The 16,818-nt window shown below is 41.1% G+C and overlaps 1 protein-coding gene across 2 annotated transcripts in view; it reads left to right on the plus strand.

Moving 5' to 3' along the window:
• The window catches only part of DIS3L2 (DIS3 like 3'-5' exoribonuclease 2), a 177,061-nt gene that overhangs the window by 22,681 nt on the left and 137,562 nt on the right, over nucleotides 1–16,818 (plus strand). For both annotated transcript variants that reach the window (XM_014312335.1, XM_031055477.1), the window contains exon 5: nucleotides 3,125–3,226. In XM_014312335.1, coding sequence (XP_014167810.1) covers nucleotides 3,125–3,226 — 102 coding nt within the window. The remainder of the gene's footprint in view (nucleotides 1–3,124; nucleotides 3,227–16,818) is intronic.

Raw genomic sequence — 16,818 nt, forward strand, 5'->3', positions numbered from 1 at the left:
GTGGTAAGTGTAAGCTGTTAAATATATTCTCTGAATTTACAGAATACAAGGTTAAAAGAGAAGTTCAGCTACTCTCATGAGTGATTTGGATGTGAGGCTTTACCCCTAATCGCCCCTCTGGTGTCCAGCTGTTGCCTTGTGCCTGCTCTGTGTGCAGGAATGCATACATTAAGGAGGGCTAACAGAGGTGGTTATCTCAATGATCTTTCTACTTTTCTGTCCTTTGTGGAGATGGATACCAGAACCAGTAGAATCAACACCTGGATGAAGAGAACTCTGGTTTATGTAGGCACAGTCCTTTAAGACAGATGCTTGGGGAAGTTTATCCTTTGTATAACATGATTTACCATAATGGAGGAGTTGCAGCCTTAGTGTTCTGCAGCACTTCCCATCATTGCCAGATGCTGCAAAAGCTGCAGCTGTGAAAAATCACCCTTTCTTTTCTGCTGTTGATGAGGGCATTATACCCCTTTCACTTCAGCTATGACTTGGCCATGGCTTCATGGAGTTCAATGCAACACCTGTTCACCTTCTGACACCAGAAGTCCCTGCATGTTTCTTGCTGCACATGTGCTCTGTCTGCTCATCTAGTTGTTGCATGAAGAGTTGAGGGGAAGGCCCACAGCTTTTTTCTTTAAGCTTTCCAGAGAACACAGCCCAAGAATTGAAATCTCTGCCTTGCATCTCATGTGTTCCCTGTGCAGGGTGGTGTGGTTTGAGGTGTCAGTGTGAATGATGGTGCTGCTGAGCATGAATCACAGTGACTGGAGCTGTGCTGTGCTTGTGGGAGACACTTCCAGAGCAGGTGGAAGTACTGCAGATCTCTTGTCAGAAGAGGATAGGGAGCACTGCTGGAGATATTTGCAGAGAAAAAGCCCTGTGCTCCCTAGAGGGGGCTGGGGAAGTCTTGAGGCCATTGTGGCTGGTAGAGTAGATGCACCCCAGGGACAGCTGAAACTTTGCAAGTGATTGTGTTCTGTTGTCATTCAGTGCCATTTTAATTGCATTAGTAATCTGAAGTGTCAGCTGTGCAGAGGAAAAAGTGCACAAATTTTCTTGGAAATGCGTAAGTTCATCCAACAGTTGAGAGCCTGGAGCTCAAGATATAGAGATATTTCTTTTTGGAGGGAAAGCCAAAACTGATGGCAATTTTCTGATTACAGCTTTGTTGTGGATGTTGAAATTAACTGCTGTAAAATAGGTGTGCATACACAGATCTAGATTTGTGTATATGTATATATACATGTATTGTTTGGAAAGGGGGTGTGGGTGCAGTTAAAGACAAGACTCTTGCAGAGTGTGGAGATGAAGCTTTAACCAGATGATGTGATACATTAGGCACCTTTACAGGAAGTGGAAGAAAATGTCTTGTATTTTCATGGACATAAGAGAAGAGGAAAAAAGGTGTAGAGCAAATTATTGTGAGTGCCAGCCTGTGTCCTGCAACACAGAGCAGCTAGAGGTACAGACAAAAAAAAAACCCTAACCCAAACCAAGAATTTGCCTTAGAAAGTGACTTTGAACATTTCATTTTTATGTATATGATGGATTTAGGTAAAGAGTTGGAGCTGAAGGGAAAGGGTGGGGAGAAATAAGGAAAAAGACCATGTGTAAAAAATCTGGCTTTTTGAAGAGAACGGTTTCCAATTTGAATTATGTTGGTCCAAGAGGCTTTGCAATTTTTCTGCATCTTGTCATGGGAGGCAGCTTTCACACAGCTGTTGAGCTGCTGCTGCTGCTTTTCTTTCTAAGAGTAATTTGGTCTCTTGGAGGACAGCCTTAGTTTCACATCATGGCAAGGTTCTTCCTTTTATTGTTTTGGTATCTAGGCAGAGTAAGATACTTATGTGATATTTGGGCTTCATGTTTTCAGGTTATAAAAGAAGTTTTTCTTGGACACTGAGCGTGCTGGTAGTTCTGATGGGATTTATTCATGCATATGAAACTCAGGAGTGTCTGAGAAACAGCTGAAGTTGTGATTAAGACTTTAAATCTTGTGAGGCTGTTTTTTTCTTTGAAAGACAATGAAGTACTAATCTGAAGAAACTCAACCTTCTTTTTTGTACCTCAAAACCATGCAAAGATAACTCTCTTCAGAAAAAATATTGAAACTGGTCATATTGATACTAAATGCTCACATTGTTTGATGTGTTCATTGCACTGTAAACAGACACATGGAATTTTTTGTATACTGAATTATGGGAAAGCAGAAATGAAAGCAGCAAGAACACAGTCAATAATTATCAAAAGAAAAAAAAACTACAAAACTGGCAATCCTTTAAAAACTAAAATCTTTGTGTTGGCATCTTCAGGAAACTTTGTTCACCCCATGAAGAAAATCTCCCAAACTAAATCTAGAGTAACCGAATGCCAGACATGTCTGGGGTGGATAATCATGGTGTGTGCAATTAGTAGAGGCTCTTGTGCAAGGATGCTAACCCAAAATATTCAGAGAAGGTGTCCTGACATGTCTGTTATAGTAAAAGATCTCCTGATTTGCAGTTGGCATCTGGTTGTCATTATTTGGGACATATCTTTCTAACATAAATTGTGCCAAATGCAGAATATATGGTGTTAACTCATTTGAAAAAGAAGAGATTGCATCCCTAACCACAATCCAGACCACCTTCACAGAGTGCCCTGCTGATCCAGGAGCTGCATGTCCTGCTTTCCCAGCTCACCAGGAGAGCAGGAGGAGCTCTGCATGGAGCACTTTGCAGAGCAGAACTTGTAAACAGTTCTGAACACTTGTCTGTTCTGAACACTGGCTTTGAATGTTTGAGGTGGGAAATTAATGTGTCAAGAGCTGTGACATCAGAAAATTCTCTATTTGTTCCCAAGAGTAACTGTAGAGGAACTTAGACAGCACATCTTGAGGGCTTGGCTCTGTCTTGTGTAAATAGTGTGGAACTACTGTATTGGCATACCAATAGAAAGATGCTCATTTGCTAAATATCCTCTATGTTAAAGGGCATATGGTGAATCTGTTTTGTTCCTGTACACGACTGCAGGATGTTTGCCTGACCAGGATGTGTCTTTCTTGATGGACAGTGTTTTAAACCTCATAACAACCATGATTTAATATGTTTTGGTCTGGCACTTACTTTTCTTCCTCTTTGACCAGGATGGGAACCGTGATATCTTTATTGATGGAGTGGTTGCTCGCAACAGAGCCCTGAATGGTGACATCGTGGTGGTGAAGCTGCTTCCCAGAGATCAGTGGAAGGTCAGTTCAGTATATTTTTGCTGTGATTAGAGAGAAGGAGTTTATTACAATTTTCATGATTAAACTTGTAGGGCCTGAGACAGAGAACAGAGAATTTCCTACAAATCACATTAGCTAAATTGAGTTTATGCTGCTGTTGATTAAAAGACTTTATCCATTACAATGTTTGGAAGAAGTGATACCTGAGGCGTTGACACCTCATTCTTTGCATGGAATGGCCTTCATTATCACCCTGTGGGAAAGTCTGATGATGAGACTGATTCCAAGCAAATTTGTCAGAGGTGACTTTTGGTATCTGCTATTTGGCTGTCTTCATGCTGTGGTGTTTTGGATAGCACTGTGTAGGTGTTTGCAATTGCTTATGTATTTGACAAGTGTTGCTCACAAAGCTTTAGTTATAATTAATTCTCTCTAATTTTTGGGTCCTCGGTCCATGAAAAGCTTATCTTGTCACAGCTCCAGATTTTGTGGTAATACCCTTCTTAATATGAATGAAGCATGTGTGAAATGACTGAAGCAATATAAATTGGGACAATTGTTTTCATTTTCGTGTCTGAGGATTTCAGTAAGATCACTGTCTGGGATTTTTTTTTTCCCCACTGATAAAACTTCATTCCCTAATCAAACGTTGTCCTTTCAAATATCTGGATAATTTTATCTTGTTTGCAGGTTTATCTTTAAACACTACTATGCAAGGGCAGTTTTTGCTCCTTTCCTCTAGTTGCTGGGAGGTGAAGTTACAGTTAGCAATTTTAACATGGTCTTTTACATGTAAGCATGACAGAATCAGCACAAATTGTTTTCCAAACATAGTTTTTGAACTCTTCTAAAGGGTTTAAAGACTGTCATAGATCTTTTGGACAAAAGGATATTTCCAGCAGAATGGGGGCTGGTCTGAACTACTTTGGCCTGGTGCTTTTATTCAGTGTAGCTACCTTCTCTGCCTGTCTTTGTTTGAAGCTATGTGATTTTAGACTTGCAAATGCAAGACTTCTTGCCAAGTCTGGTCATTTGCTGAACCTTCTACCTGTAATGTTAAATCTAATAACAATTGAAGTGGTGGTTTGAGACATATTAGAATTTGTCTCTTCCTTTTAAGTATGCATAAAATGAATGAATGACCTGAGTATATATTGATACACCTAAGTACAAAACTAAACCTAGTAATAAAGGCAATGTTAAGTGGGTTCTAAGGTATTACAGGCATATCCATATGCAAATAAAAGAAGGAGGTCTGCTGCCATCTCGGTAATCTCTGAGAACCAGTTTTGAGGGTCAAAGCAAAATTTCTTCGATAGCTATTCAAGGCTTCAAGTCAGAGTTCACTAAAATGGTTTTGATAACTATGTGTTTTAGTCACCAGTTCCATATAGGCAAGTTACCTTTTGTATTAAAACATTTCATATTGATGGAAAAATGGAATAGTTTGGATGCTTGGATCCTTTGCCAGGACCTGCCAGCACAAGGGCTTCTTTGTAGGCTTGATAGAGATTGCCTGAGCTGGAAGCTTTGTCTGCAGTTTTCCATTTATATCCGTTTCTAAACAAAGATAATGCCTCTCCCTCTCTCTTCTGTTCTCATACCTTCATGTATTCAACAGTAATGATCTTTTATGAATACAAGAGGAAGCATTCAGAATAGTATCCCTGTTCTGGCAAAATGCATGAATAAATAGAACTGTTAGAGAAGTAGTATCTGACTGCAAGGAAGCTATTCAAAAGACTTGAGTGTTTTGTAATATGATTATGATTCTTCTATGGTGAATTTACCCTTGCCAAATGAAGTAGCTGGAACATGCCAGTCATGTTTTTCAGCCACACAGGTGCTGCCCTGTGTAGTCTCATTTTTTGTTTCTTGCCATCAACAACTCAATCAGCGATGACGTTCCTTTTCCCCTGCTCCCCAAATCTCTTGCTATGTACTCATGTTTGTATTAGTTCTTTGGGAAAGGTGCCACTAAATTGCACTGAAAGATACTGCCTTCTGCCAAGTAATTCATACTGATTAATGATAAACTGTCACAACCTATTTTAGGTTTTTCCATTTGTTTAGTCTCATGCTGCTGCAAAGCTGCCACTTAGGTGTATTGAGGGTTTTCTCCTTCCCATTGGGCCTTTGGAACAAGCTGAAGAGCTCAGTTGTTTCTCTGAAAAATGTAAATCAGATATGTGGTATAACTGATGCTCTCAGAGGAGGCTTTACAGGCTCTGTACATATTGGTTTGTTAGGATTGAGATCTGTGTGCTGATTATTTTTATGGTTCTCTATTCCCAACACATTACCCAGTGCTCCACTGAGAACTGAGCTGGGTTTTTTGCTGTTGTACCAGTTTCTTGCACAAGATAAGGCTGTTGTTTCAGCAGTGTATTCAGACTGTGCCAGGACAAACTGGGTTTCCAGCACCCCTGGATGGCCTCTGGATGCTCTGAGGGAAGATCTTTCCATTGCTAGAGCAGGTGGTTTCATGTACCTTCTCCTGCGGTCACAGTGTATTGCTGTGTTCCAGTAAAGGCAGGACTTAGTTGGCGCCTCAGTTCAATGTGTAAATGGGAGGAAAAGGGAAAACCTGTGACTGGTAACTCTGGATTTTGGACAGAAAAACCTGTTTGCTTGAATTGCTGAGAAAATTAGGAGCTGCCCTGTCCCTGGCGAGTTGTTCATTGCAGGTGAAGTCCCTGTGGGGGAAGAGACAGCAGCTGGAGAGCATTTTCTTCAGGGACATACTGTGTCCCACTGAGTTGTAATGGTGATACCCTACACGCAGGTATAAATGCCACAGTGAAATGTAAGGGGATGGTGAAATACTCTGGATGTGTGGTTATAATTTATGTAATATCTTCTTGAGAGAGACAGCAATATTTTCTCTCTCCAACCTTCTACTTCTTGGCTCAGTGGTGGGAAATTTATCAGGCTTGAATTTCTCAACATTGTGTCCTTCCCAGCATGTGCATCAATTGCTTGGATGAGCTACTGTGGTCCTCCCTGTGCTTTTTCTGTCTGCTCTTAAAGCTCTGTTTGTTCACGCGTCCGCTGGGAGAGCTGCGCACTGTTCAGCGATGATCAGTTTGTCAGTTCATAATTCTCCGCTTACTATTAGTTCTGACCAAGAGCCAACAATTTCAGTGTGGCACCACAGACTTGAAGAAGAGACATTTTGTCCCTGAAATTTGTTATCTTGCTCTCCTGAAGGAGGTGGCCATCAGCTTCCTGCCAGGCTTGAGCGGTCTGCGTTGCGGTGACCGCATTTGGAGGCCGTGTTTCAGAAGTTCCTCTCCTGTCCTCTTGTGTTACATCTTGGGAGTATTGAGGTGCTATGGTAACTTTCAAATATTTAGCTTTTGCAAAGTAAGGTATTTGACTTAGGGTGTTTTTCCAGGTACTTAACCTACTCTTAGTGAATGAAGTCAGAGTATCGTTGCAGTTTGCAAGACTGTCTTCTGATTTCAGGCTGTAGGGTTTCCCTGAGTCTGTGCCTTTATCTCCTGGAAGAACATCACAATAAAAGACAGCCAGTGACAGGATTTACCTCAGTCCTTGTTAATTACTCTGATAAAGAAGAAAAATGGTGCTTTATTTCTTGACTGATTTTTTACTGCCTTAACTTCTTCCACCCCTGGGTTCTTAGTATATTTTATGGAGTTGTGCATCCATCAATTTGAGAAGCTTCAATTATACAGTGTATAATTACTGAAGTCAAAGAAAATGTTGATATTATGATTACAGCAATATTTTGTAGGCTCATTAAGGGGGGCAGCAGTGTGTCAGTATAGAGGATAAACCTAACCTCTTTTTCCTTACAGCCTCTTTTTTCTCTTTTGCCGCCTGCTTAATTGCCAGACAGAATTTGTTTAATTTCAGGTATCTGTTTTGATTTTTCTTGCAAGATGTAATTTCTTTTGTGGAAGGAAATAGCATAATAAGTCATTTGATATCACTTGGGGCTTGGATTCCTGGCCCAATCCCTGGTGCTTTTAGAGTAGTAGTTTATAACGTGGAATGTTTTTCATGACAACCGTCTCATGTATTGCACGCTACAGCTGAAATTTTAGTCTTAGTCTGAAAATAGTACCCAGACAAGGACTTGGTGATGCCCAAAACTTACAAAAAAGAGTTTTGGGGTCTAACTCCCTGTTACTTGCTACAATATGCCAGTGAGGTCTCCAGTTTTGCATAAATATACTGTATGTACAGATAAAAGAATTCCTGATTGACTTGCAGTTTCTCAGAAATTAGTGCAAATCAGTACCTCTGTTGTTGTTGTTTTATAAATAATTTCCTTAGCAGCTTGCAGTACTTCTTTGCACAATTTCCAGTTCCTTTGATCTTGACAGAAGGTCTCTAAGGCCAAGGATATGGAGCTGTTCATTATGTACAGTGTGTGTTGCTGGATAATAGGATAATGGGTCCAACATTTTAGTCACAAAGTGTCCAACAGTGATAGAAATAGTAATGCTTCATAGCTCATGAAAGCACATGTTCTGTTCAACACTGAGCTGTCAGATGCAATGCAGTGCAGCAGGAGATCTTCAAGCTGCCTCTTCTGAGCCATACATCACAGATAAATATTTAAACACTTTCTGTACAGAAGACATAAAGTACAATTCACTTTTCCCAGCTGTGACTGCTATTGGCATAATTACAAACAAATGTGAAGAAGGAACAATTTGATTTAAGCAGTCATGACAAATATCACCACGTATAGTTTGGACAGAGCTACGTATCCTGGCAAGTCACTGCCTCCCACTGTTGGTGAAAACCTATGAAGCATTAGTTGTCCAGAGGGGATGCTGGCTTTGGATTTGCCCTGCTGAATAATAATTCATTTCAACCAAATTCTTCTGAGACTCAGTTTCTTCTCAAAATCTTGCAGCTAATGCAAGGATAACAGTACCTCAGGAGGAGATGAGGTTCTTAGAGGGTTATCACAGCAACACTGTTTGAATCTAACAATCAAGAATGTTGTTTGGAAACATTACATTCGTAATAATAAAAAAAAAGTTCTGGAGAAGTCATTATTGAAATAGTAAGTGTTCTGGCACACTAAAAACATTCAAGTGTAATTCATGATATTCAGGAGTAAAGTGGGAAGCCTAAGAAGCCAGCTAGGAAGATGTCCAGAAAAGCAGAGCTCTAGCAAATCTGAAAGGTTGATGGATGCTGTAAGGGAGGAAGGGTGGTTGTTTTGGTTTTTAAATTTGTTTTGCTGTAGGCTTTACAGTGAGGGCTGTAAGTTGATGGTCACACACAAGTGTGTGCATATCCCTCCCCATCTTGGCAAATCCCCAAACCACAAATTGGTGGAATCTGGAAAAGCTTCATTACATGCTAACTTTCTAATTGTGCCGTTCTTTGGAAGGCCACATGTTGTTCCACACTGCTGGGCCTTCACTGTGAGCTGGCACGGCTCTTCCCAGGCTTTGCTGAGCTGCAAACTCACTGGGTATGGAGTAGTAATGCAGTAGATTGGTGGCAGAAAAGCCGAGAGAATAGGAGGTGCTGCTCACTGAGACATATGTGGCATTGCATTTGCTTTCTCACAGATGTCATTATGACATTTTGTTAATCAAATATCGCTTGAAGTGCATCAACTGACATCTTAACACAGCCAGTTTTAATGGCAAGCACTGGCATGCTCTTTATGGTGTGTAATGATATAATTACTGTAATGATCTGGATTCTGTGAGATTGCCATGACCCAGTGCTGCATTCAGCCCCTGTTCCCCCTGCATGTGCAAAACAAGGGCAGAAACACCAGTCTTTGGGATGTTGCAAACAACCTTGCCTTCCTGAGAAGGGCCTTTCCTGCCTCTGTCTCTCTGATGGTAAAGCCAAAACCAGGATCCTGAATAATAAAATCACAAGAAAGGTACAGTACAGAGTTTTTGGAGAGTCTAATATTCTTTTTATTCTTCCTCATTCTGTGCTGAGTAAGAGTGATATTAAAAGGCAAATTGTTTGGTTAGGTAGGAAGATAAACTTCTTTTTACTGTCTGCATCCTGTCCTACCAGTGCAAACAGAGTCACATTGCAGCTGTGGTTTGGCTGCACAGGCACAGAAGGAGATAAAAACGTTTCTCTTAGGTGAACAATTAAACGTTAAATAATCATTCATGACATGTGGTCAGTTGTTACATCCCCAGTGTAACAATAGCAGATGGGGGTGAGTTTAGGCTGTGTGAGATACTGCTAAATTGCAGTGTGTGTTGCTCAAAGAGCTTCATCTTGCATTGAGGGAAATGCTCTTGGGGCATCTGATCTTACTTTAGAAGAGGAGTCAAGCCAGCATTTAATACCTGGTGTCTGCTCCTGCTCACTACTTTTTTTTGGTCACATAAATATAATCTAGTACAGCAAATTGTTTCCTTTAACAACTAACTTTTCTTCAAGTGATTGTTTTAAACTTTGTTCTTCCAAGTCTTCTGTAAATATGCACACATCACAGTAGATTATTCTTAATCCAATCTCTTATATAACCACTATAATTTTGGACTTTTCTTAGTTCTTGGTTCCTGTGGAATTAGTATTTCTTAGAACTGTTTGTTCTTTGCCAGTTTGGAGACTTATTTGGTGATATCACATGAGTATTTGGAGCCTGCACCTTATAAGAGTCAGGATACCTGTTGTTGTGATGGGATTGGTTTTTAGAAAGTCATGCACATTAAACTCACTTAACTTTTATAAATGCTTTCTTGAGAGACTGTCCAGATTTTCTGTAGTCTGGGTTTCTTTCTGATCTGCATAATTAGGAATAAATTTAAATCAACTGTACTGATACTAAAAATTTCTTCTGGCCTAAACTTGGTACAGTGAATGTCATACTCTGTTTTTTTTAAGGAGACTATATTCCTAATTTAGCTTGATAGCTGGTGAAAAGAAGAGCTGCTATGACACTAAAAACATGATGATCTTTAAGTCCTGAGGTGATGTGGTTTTGGACTGTATCCCTAAGTTCTGAAGAATAGGAAAACTTCTACATATCTGTTTGCATGTTTGCTCTTGTTATTGGCTGTCAGAGAAACAGCAATTGGCTGCAGTATTTACATGTGGTCAGAACTACTGAGGTTGGCTCATTAACTCTTTTCCCTTGTTTCCTTAACTCATGTTTATTTTTCTTAAGGCCATAAATCAGAGGGACAAGGAATGTAAAATAGGGCTGATTTATGTAAATGAAGAATTGCAGCTGCTGGAGAAGTGACAGGGATTTTTCTACAACAGGTTCTTTGGGGTAGGATGTGGAACCTCATTTATAACCACGTGGTTCTTGGAGATAAGAAGGATATTTGTCATCAGGGATGGGATGCATTAGATTTGTTGTTGGTAATTTGTAACCATCTAAGATAAAGGTATCTGCAGTCTAATAGGTAGCTTTTGAGTCAGCATGCTGCTCCTTCAGAGAGCTGGAACAGTTTTGCCTTCTCCCAGATACTGTTCCTGTGTCTTCCTCCAGATGAGGCAAAGTGCAGCCAGGTTGAGGAGATCTCCTGGCCTCCCACTTTCTCCTGGCCTGGCTTTGTGATGTTACTTGCTTTGAGGGGGATCCCTTCTCCTCAGATTTCTGAAGCTTATGTCCTAGCTGCTGTGCACATCACAAGAACTGGGAATGAGTCTGGTCTTGATGCAGTATCATGCAGTCCAAGGTGGTCAGTGATTTATGTGCATCAATAGCAGTTTTCTTAACACTGCTAACTCAGGAAGCCTTTCTTGCTTGCTATTTGGGATTATCCTTCAATATACAAATCAATGTCCTGGAACCTGTAGCTGTGACAGTCTCTGTTTCTGCAGCATCTTGAAGAATTGCAACTGATACTTTCAATCAAGTTTCATATTTAAAAAGTGCCACTCAGAACAGTGAAAGAGAAATTAAAATTCCTCCTGATTATCTTTTCCCACAAATTCCTCACAGCTTCAGTAGCTGTGGACATGACATCATTCCCCAGCATGTGCTCACTGGTAAGACATCTGGTGTGGGCTTTTGAAGGTCCCAGGTTCTACCTGCACTTTCCAGTTTTTACCCCAGCCTTAACTACCTGGAGGCTCTTTAAAAATGTTGGTAACGATCTAAGAAAATACTGCAAGGCAGAGCTGATCTACCAACTTTGCTGAAAAAAGCAATTTCCTTACTTTCTCACTATTTTTATTTCTTTCTCATTGTTTGTTTATTTTTGTTTTCTGTGTTCTGTCATATCAGGCAATATCTGCTTCATGAAAGTAGGTCTGTCTGTGTTGCTTATGAGCCTTTTAGGTTTCCAGTATGCTATTGATTCATCCATCTTCAGCTGTGTCACCTCCTGGGGTTGAAGCATTTCTTTGTTTTTAGCTTTGTCTAAATTGTTTTGAAACAGAGAGCAGTGCCAAAACACATACTTTTAATTGAGCAGCTTTGGAAGTGTGAAAATGAAGTCTTGGCATGATCTAATTAGTGCTTGTGTATTTTGGTCGCAAAAAGTGACTCGTGAAGAATTCCCCAGACACGTTCTCTGTTCTGTGTGAAAATAATCCTGCATAAAGTTGTATATCCTGCTTAGTTCTTGTTGGTGCTTGGAAGTCTTGACTGTTATGCTTTCACTAATTAGCTGCTAGGACGTCCTTTTCTTTTCAGTCTCCTTGCTTTTGGCTTGTTTGTTGGAATGAACATTGGCTACTTTTGCTGGCAAGCTCTATAGAAACTGGCATCTCTCTTGTGATCTCTTTCAATCCCTCATGGTGTAATGTTTGCCAGGTTGGTGCTGTCTGGGGAAAGTCCAAAGGACTTGTGTGAAGTGGAAGGAATATTTCAGCAGCTTTTCTTTCTTCCTGACCTAATGACTGTTCAGGGCGTGGGGAGTTCTGGTAAAAGTCTCAAGGACGGTAGCTAGGTCACTTACCTCTGTGCCCTCCTTGAATTTTTTTGCAGTAAAGTAAATTTCCGGCAGGTTTTATCACTCCTTTTGATGTCAAATTGGTTAGGTTGGTTTTTTTTTCCTTCTGTGAAGATCCAGTTTGCTGCTGTAGCCTCCTGCAGTAATTACAACTGCTGTGATGGTCTGGCTTAGGTTTGGACTTGTAGCTCTTCTCACTTTGATGAGGGTCTGTGAGCTTATCCCTTGACAAGCATCCTCTCCAAAGGGTCTGTGAACAACAGATCTGGGCATAGCCCAGCTGTGTCTGACAATCCTGTGGGACCCATGTCCTGCTCAGCTCAACTGCCTTGGGAACAGCTCTCTGCCCATCTGAAGAGTCTCTTTCTTGCCCTGACCTTTAGGCTCGTGCTCTGGGCAGAGCAGTCTGGCAGCTGCAAAGCTTTGCAATGCCTTTCCCTTCAGCCTTTGTCATGTAGCTGGCCCTTAAATGTACAACTGGCTTCTGGTGTTAGACAGGCAGCTTCCTTGCACCATCTCCATATTAGAGCAGCATCCAGGGGGAATGTCCCAGCGCTCCTTTCTGGTGACTGTGCCTGGCTGGGTCACCTGGCTGGGAGCAGAGCTGCTCCCTCCTGGGCTGCAGAGCTGTGCAGCATCACCACTGAAGGAGAATGAATGGCTCATCTGGCTCTAGTTTATTTATCCAGCTGAGCAGGGAGCTGGTGCCATGAGAGAGTGCTGTGTTGGCAAGACAGCTGGTGCCTGAGCTGCTCTTCAGGTCTGTGTTGTAGACATACCCAAGGTTAATGGATGGCCATTAGTTTAATCTGGTTTAATTTCATAACTGTCCTTCATGCATAGTCTGAGCAGTATTTTGACAGGATGGCATTACTTTATCTACTCTTTCTTGTTTCCCCCCGATTCCTGAAACTTTCTCTAAAAATGCTTTCTTCCTTTTCTTCTCTGCACAATTGTTAAGCTGTGGATGTAATATGTTTATCAGCTGAGATTCGTGTCTTGGAAACTTAATTTACCTTTTTATCTAATGGTTTATCACTAATGCATGGTAACGTTTCCTGGCAGGATATGCATTGTTAAAATTCGTTTGTAGGAACTCAAAAAATAGCATAGGAGCGGGTGGCTCCTGTAAGCTTCAAAATTTTTGAAGCAGAAAAGGAAAATGCTCTTCATAGTACCTGACATCAGTCCCACTATCCTACTTTCCCATGGGGTGACTCCTATCAGTGCTGATATATAACGGAGTCCAGAGACTAGGTGTGGTGGCAGCTGTGGCTGTCAAGTAAAGGAAAAGCTGGGAGGGGAAGGCTGGCCTTGTCAGGGCAGTGTCTCCAGCTACACAGGAATTTCCTATGAGCTGATTGAGACCTTGGGCAAACTTTTTGCTAACAAAAAACCACTACCACATGTCAGAATTGATTTTTTTATTTTTCCCGCCATTGTCTTTTTGCCACTGAAGGAGTCAGCATTGTCCAGTGGTCAGTTTTCCAGCTGTCTGCCCTCTGGACCTGCAAAGCCACTCAAGCACTTCACCAACACTGTTCTTTTGGGGATGAGTGGCACATCATTGCAGCAGCCAACTTCAGTGACATGGGAATGGTCCTGGGGCCTGAGGCTTGTCTTTGAGCAATTAGTTGCTATGATCACAAATAAACGGATAGACTGTGCTTCACAGCTCCAGTTCCCAAGCACTGATTTCTGTTAAGTGCTTTGTGAAAAAAAGGAAAAAATAATCAAAAAATAATCTGCAGTTAAATTAATCTCCTCTAACAATGTCTAATGCATTCTGAGGACCGGTGCTTGAGGGAAGGGTGTTGTACAAAATGACAGACAGCAAAATAGACATAACTCTTTGTGCAGGGCTTTGAGGTATTAGGAAATACAGCTCCCAACACTGGCGCATCAGCCTCTGATTAAACACTGTGGTTTCACCGGCTCAGGATTGATTACTTTAGAAAGCACTAAGTATTTGTCAAATACTCTTCCTTCGGATACTTGACATCCGGATCCTTTTGTCTTCATGACTTGCCTCAACACCTCTGCTTCCCAGCAGGCTGGGTGTGCTCCCTCCTACCCCTCCTCCTGGCCCCAGTGCCCATGCCCTGCACTGTGCCTCAGTTTTAAATTCTTGCATATTTCTTTACTGGGAATACATAACCTTTTCTTCACAATGAAAATACGTGCTTCCAAGTATTAATAGTTGTGAAAAAAGTTCTACCCCAAAATTGTCAGATTTTTCAAGCACAGTTGCTCTGATATTCTCACTGTGCAGAAATAAATACAAAATAAATGAGTGAGCTGTTTATGTATCATTGACAATTGAAAACTAATATGGACAGAGATTATTTTTTAAATTTTTGCTGAAGAATGTTTAAATCATGCCTTACTGCATTACACATTACAGGATATTTATGCTTGTGTTAACACTACAGTTAAAGCTGAGGTTAGTCAACCTTTCTGTGTTATGAGATTAGGGAGGTAAGTGCAGGTCTACAGTAAAGCTTGTTTGGGGCAGAAAACTGAGCTCAGAGGTTTGTTTTGAAGTCAGTGTTTTATGGACAAAGTTTGGTAAGTCTACTCTGTGATTTTTCTCAAATTAAAGTAAAATGCTGTATGTTGAAATGTTTCATTTCATCATGTTGTACCTGTAGAAGGACTTACCTGAAGAATTTTCTCTTATGAGACTGCAGCTGGGGACTGCGGGGTGGAATTTTAACACATGTACTTGCACTTGGCTATGAGGGGAAGAAAAGAGAAGGAAATACTCATAGTCTTTAGGATGTATTTAAACTTTTGGGGGTTGCTTTGGAAAAGTTAATGTTCATTAGAGGTGGATACCTTTAGAATGTAGTAAATCATACAAATGCACGTGACAGTGTTGATATGAGAGATGAGCATGTTAGGCCAGTGATGGGGAAACTTCATCCTGAGCAGCTTGTTGGCATGTCAGATGGGAGCCACTCCCTGTGGAGGTCAAGAGTACACTGGTGTTTGTGTGGCAATTTTTGACTGCTCCAAGAAAACAATAGTGGTTTAAATTCCTAAACAATGCATAATTGCATGAACTGAAGCTTGCAAGTTTTTGAGCTTGTATGCTGTACTAACTTGCACTACTAAAAATTCAGTGTTTTACCATTAAACAAAGACAGACTACTTTTTGTACTGGGAGGACTGTAGCATACTTGTTTCACAGTACCTCAGTTGCAATATCCACATATAAAATATGACTTGTTGCAAATATACAGGTTTCTCTGTATACAAGTTTCTCTAGTGAGACTGTTTTATGCATTAATTTACCTTAACCCCTAAAGCACCATAGCAGCTTTCTGTTTTTCTTTAGGTCAGGTCTCAGTGCTTCTAGGGCTCATGGATCCTGGCTCATTGTTGAATACTCTTGGTAGTTTTGAAGCAGTTAAATGTCTGAGTTGCATCTTTTAATTACAGATCCGTAGCTTTCTTCAGTGTCATTTGCAGTGTAATTTGGGGGGAGCAGCTCATAAAGCCATGATGAGAGAAGAAAACAAGAGGCCCACAGTTGAATAGTGTGAGAAGTGAAACTGGTTTTCATCCAGTTTCTCAAGTATTGGCTTTATTTTTAACAAGCCTAGACTAAAGGTTTGATAAATTGGGGTTATATGGATTGTGTTAGGCAAATCAAGTAATATTCTGTTAAGAAATTATGAAGCCCATTCAAACCCAGAGCTTGGGTAGAAGATTTTAATTGTACTCCAAGGACTCTGCAAGGTGCAGTGAAATAACTTGTGGGAGGTTTTAAAGGCAACTTTACAGTGTGGTCAAATTAGAAGGAAAATTATTAGTTAAGAACTGAGAAGTTGCTTAGTTTTATTTTGGTGGAGTGCTGTTAACATTTTACAAGGAAGCAGGTTTGATCATGCACTTGGTGTGAAGTTTGTGTTGCCAATAACCTTTGTTCTGCAGAAGCTTCTCTGGGTGGGTTTGAATGTTTGAATCCTTAGGGGAAGGATGCCTTTGGTGGAGATGCCTGGCCGTGTCTGCTGATGACTGGCAGCGCAGGTGATTGTTGTGGGGTGGGATCCTGTCCCTCCCTGGAGCTGGAAGAGTTGGTGTGAACTGGTGGGTTCTCGATAACCTTTTGTGTGTTTAACGAGACAAATCCTTCCGCTCAATTGTTTCACTGTGAACAAATGCTTATCACCGGATGATTTTGTGTACCTTGTGTCCCTTTGGATTTGTTTTGGATCAGGGACTATAAAAGCTGGTGTCTGGAAGGGGGTGTTGCAGGGATGGGGCAAGTATTCGCCAGCTTGTTAGAGTTGCTCAAGCACAAGAAATGCAGTTGTTACCAATGGTTTACATGCAACTTCCTTGTGTCATTTGATTTTACCCAGTGCTGTGGAATTGCAGTAGGGGTTATAAGTGCTTTATTCCACAGTCTGTGGGTGAGGATGGGTAGACTGAGGTGGGAGTGCATGTTTCAACCTTCACATTGCCTATCTCCATCCCTCTGTGACTTCCTTCACTTACTTTGTCTCTGCACATCTCCATCCCTCAGTGCCAGGGCCCAGCATGGCCAAACTGTGGAGGTGGAAGTGGTAACTTGGGTCCCAAATGGAGCAGTGGGATTTCAGTTTGGATCCTCAGCAGCCTGAGAACAAACTGTTGTGTGAAGTGTTTTCTTTTCCTGATGGTGTTATGGCACAGTTGTAGCTGGGTACATAGTAAACCAGCAAATTATCTTCAAGGGTCAACAGG

The sequence above is a fragment of the Geospiza fortis genome, unplaced genomic scaffold (genome assembly GCF_000277835.1).
Source record: "Geospiza fortis unplaced genomic scaffold, GeoFor_1.0 scaffold172, whole genome shotgun sequence".
NCBI classification, from domain to species: Eukaryota; Metazoa; Chordata; class Aves; order Passeriformes; family Thraupidae; genus Geospiza; species Geospiza fortis.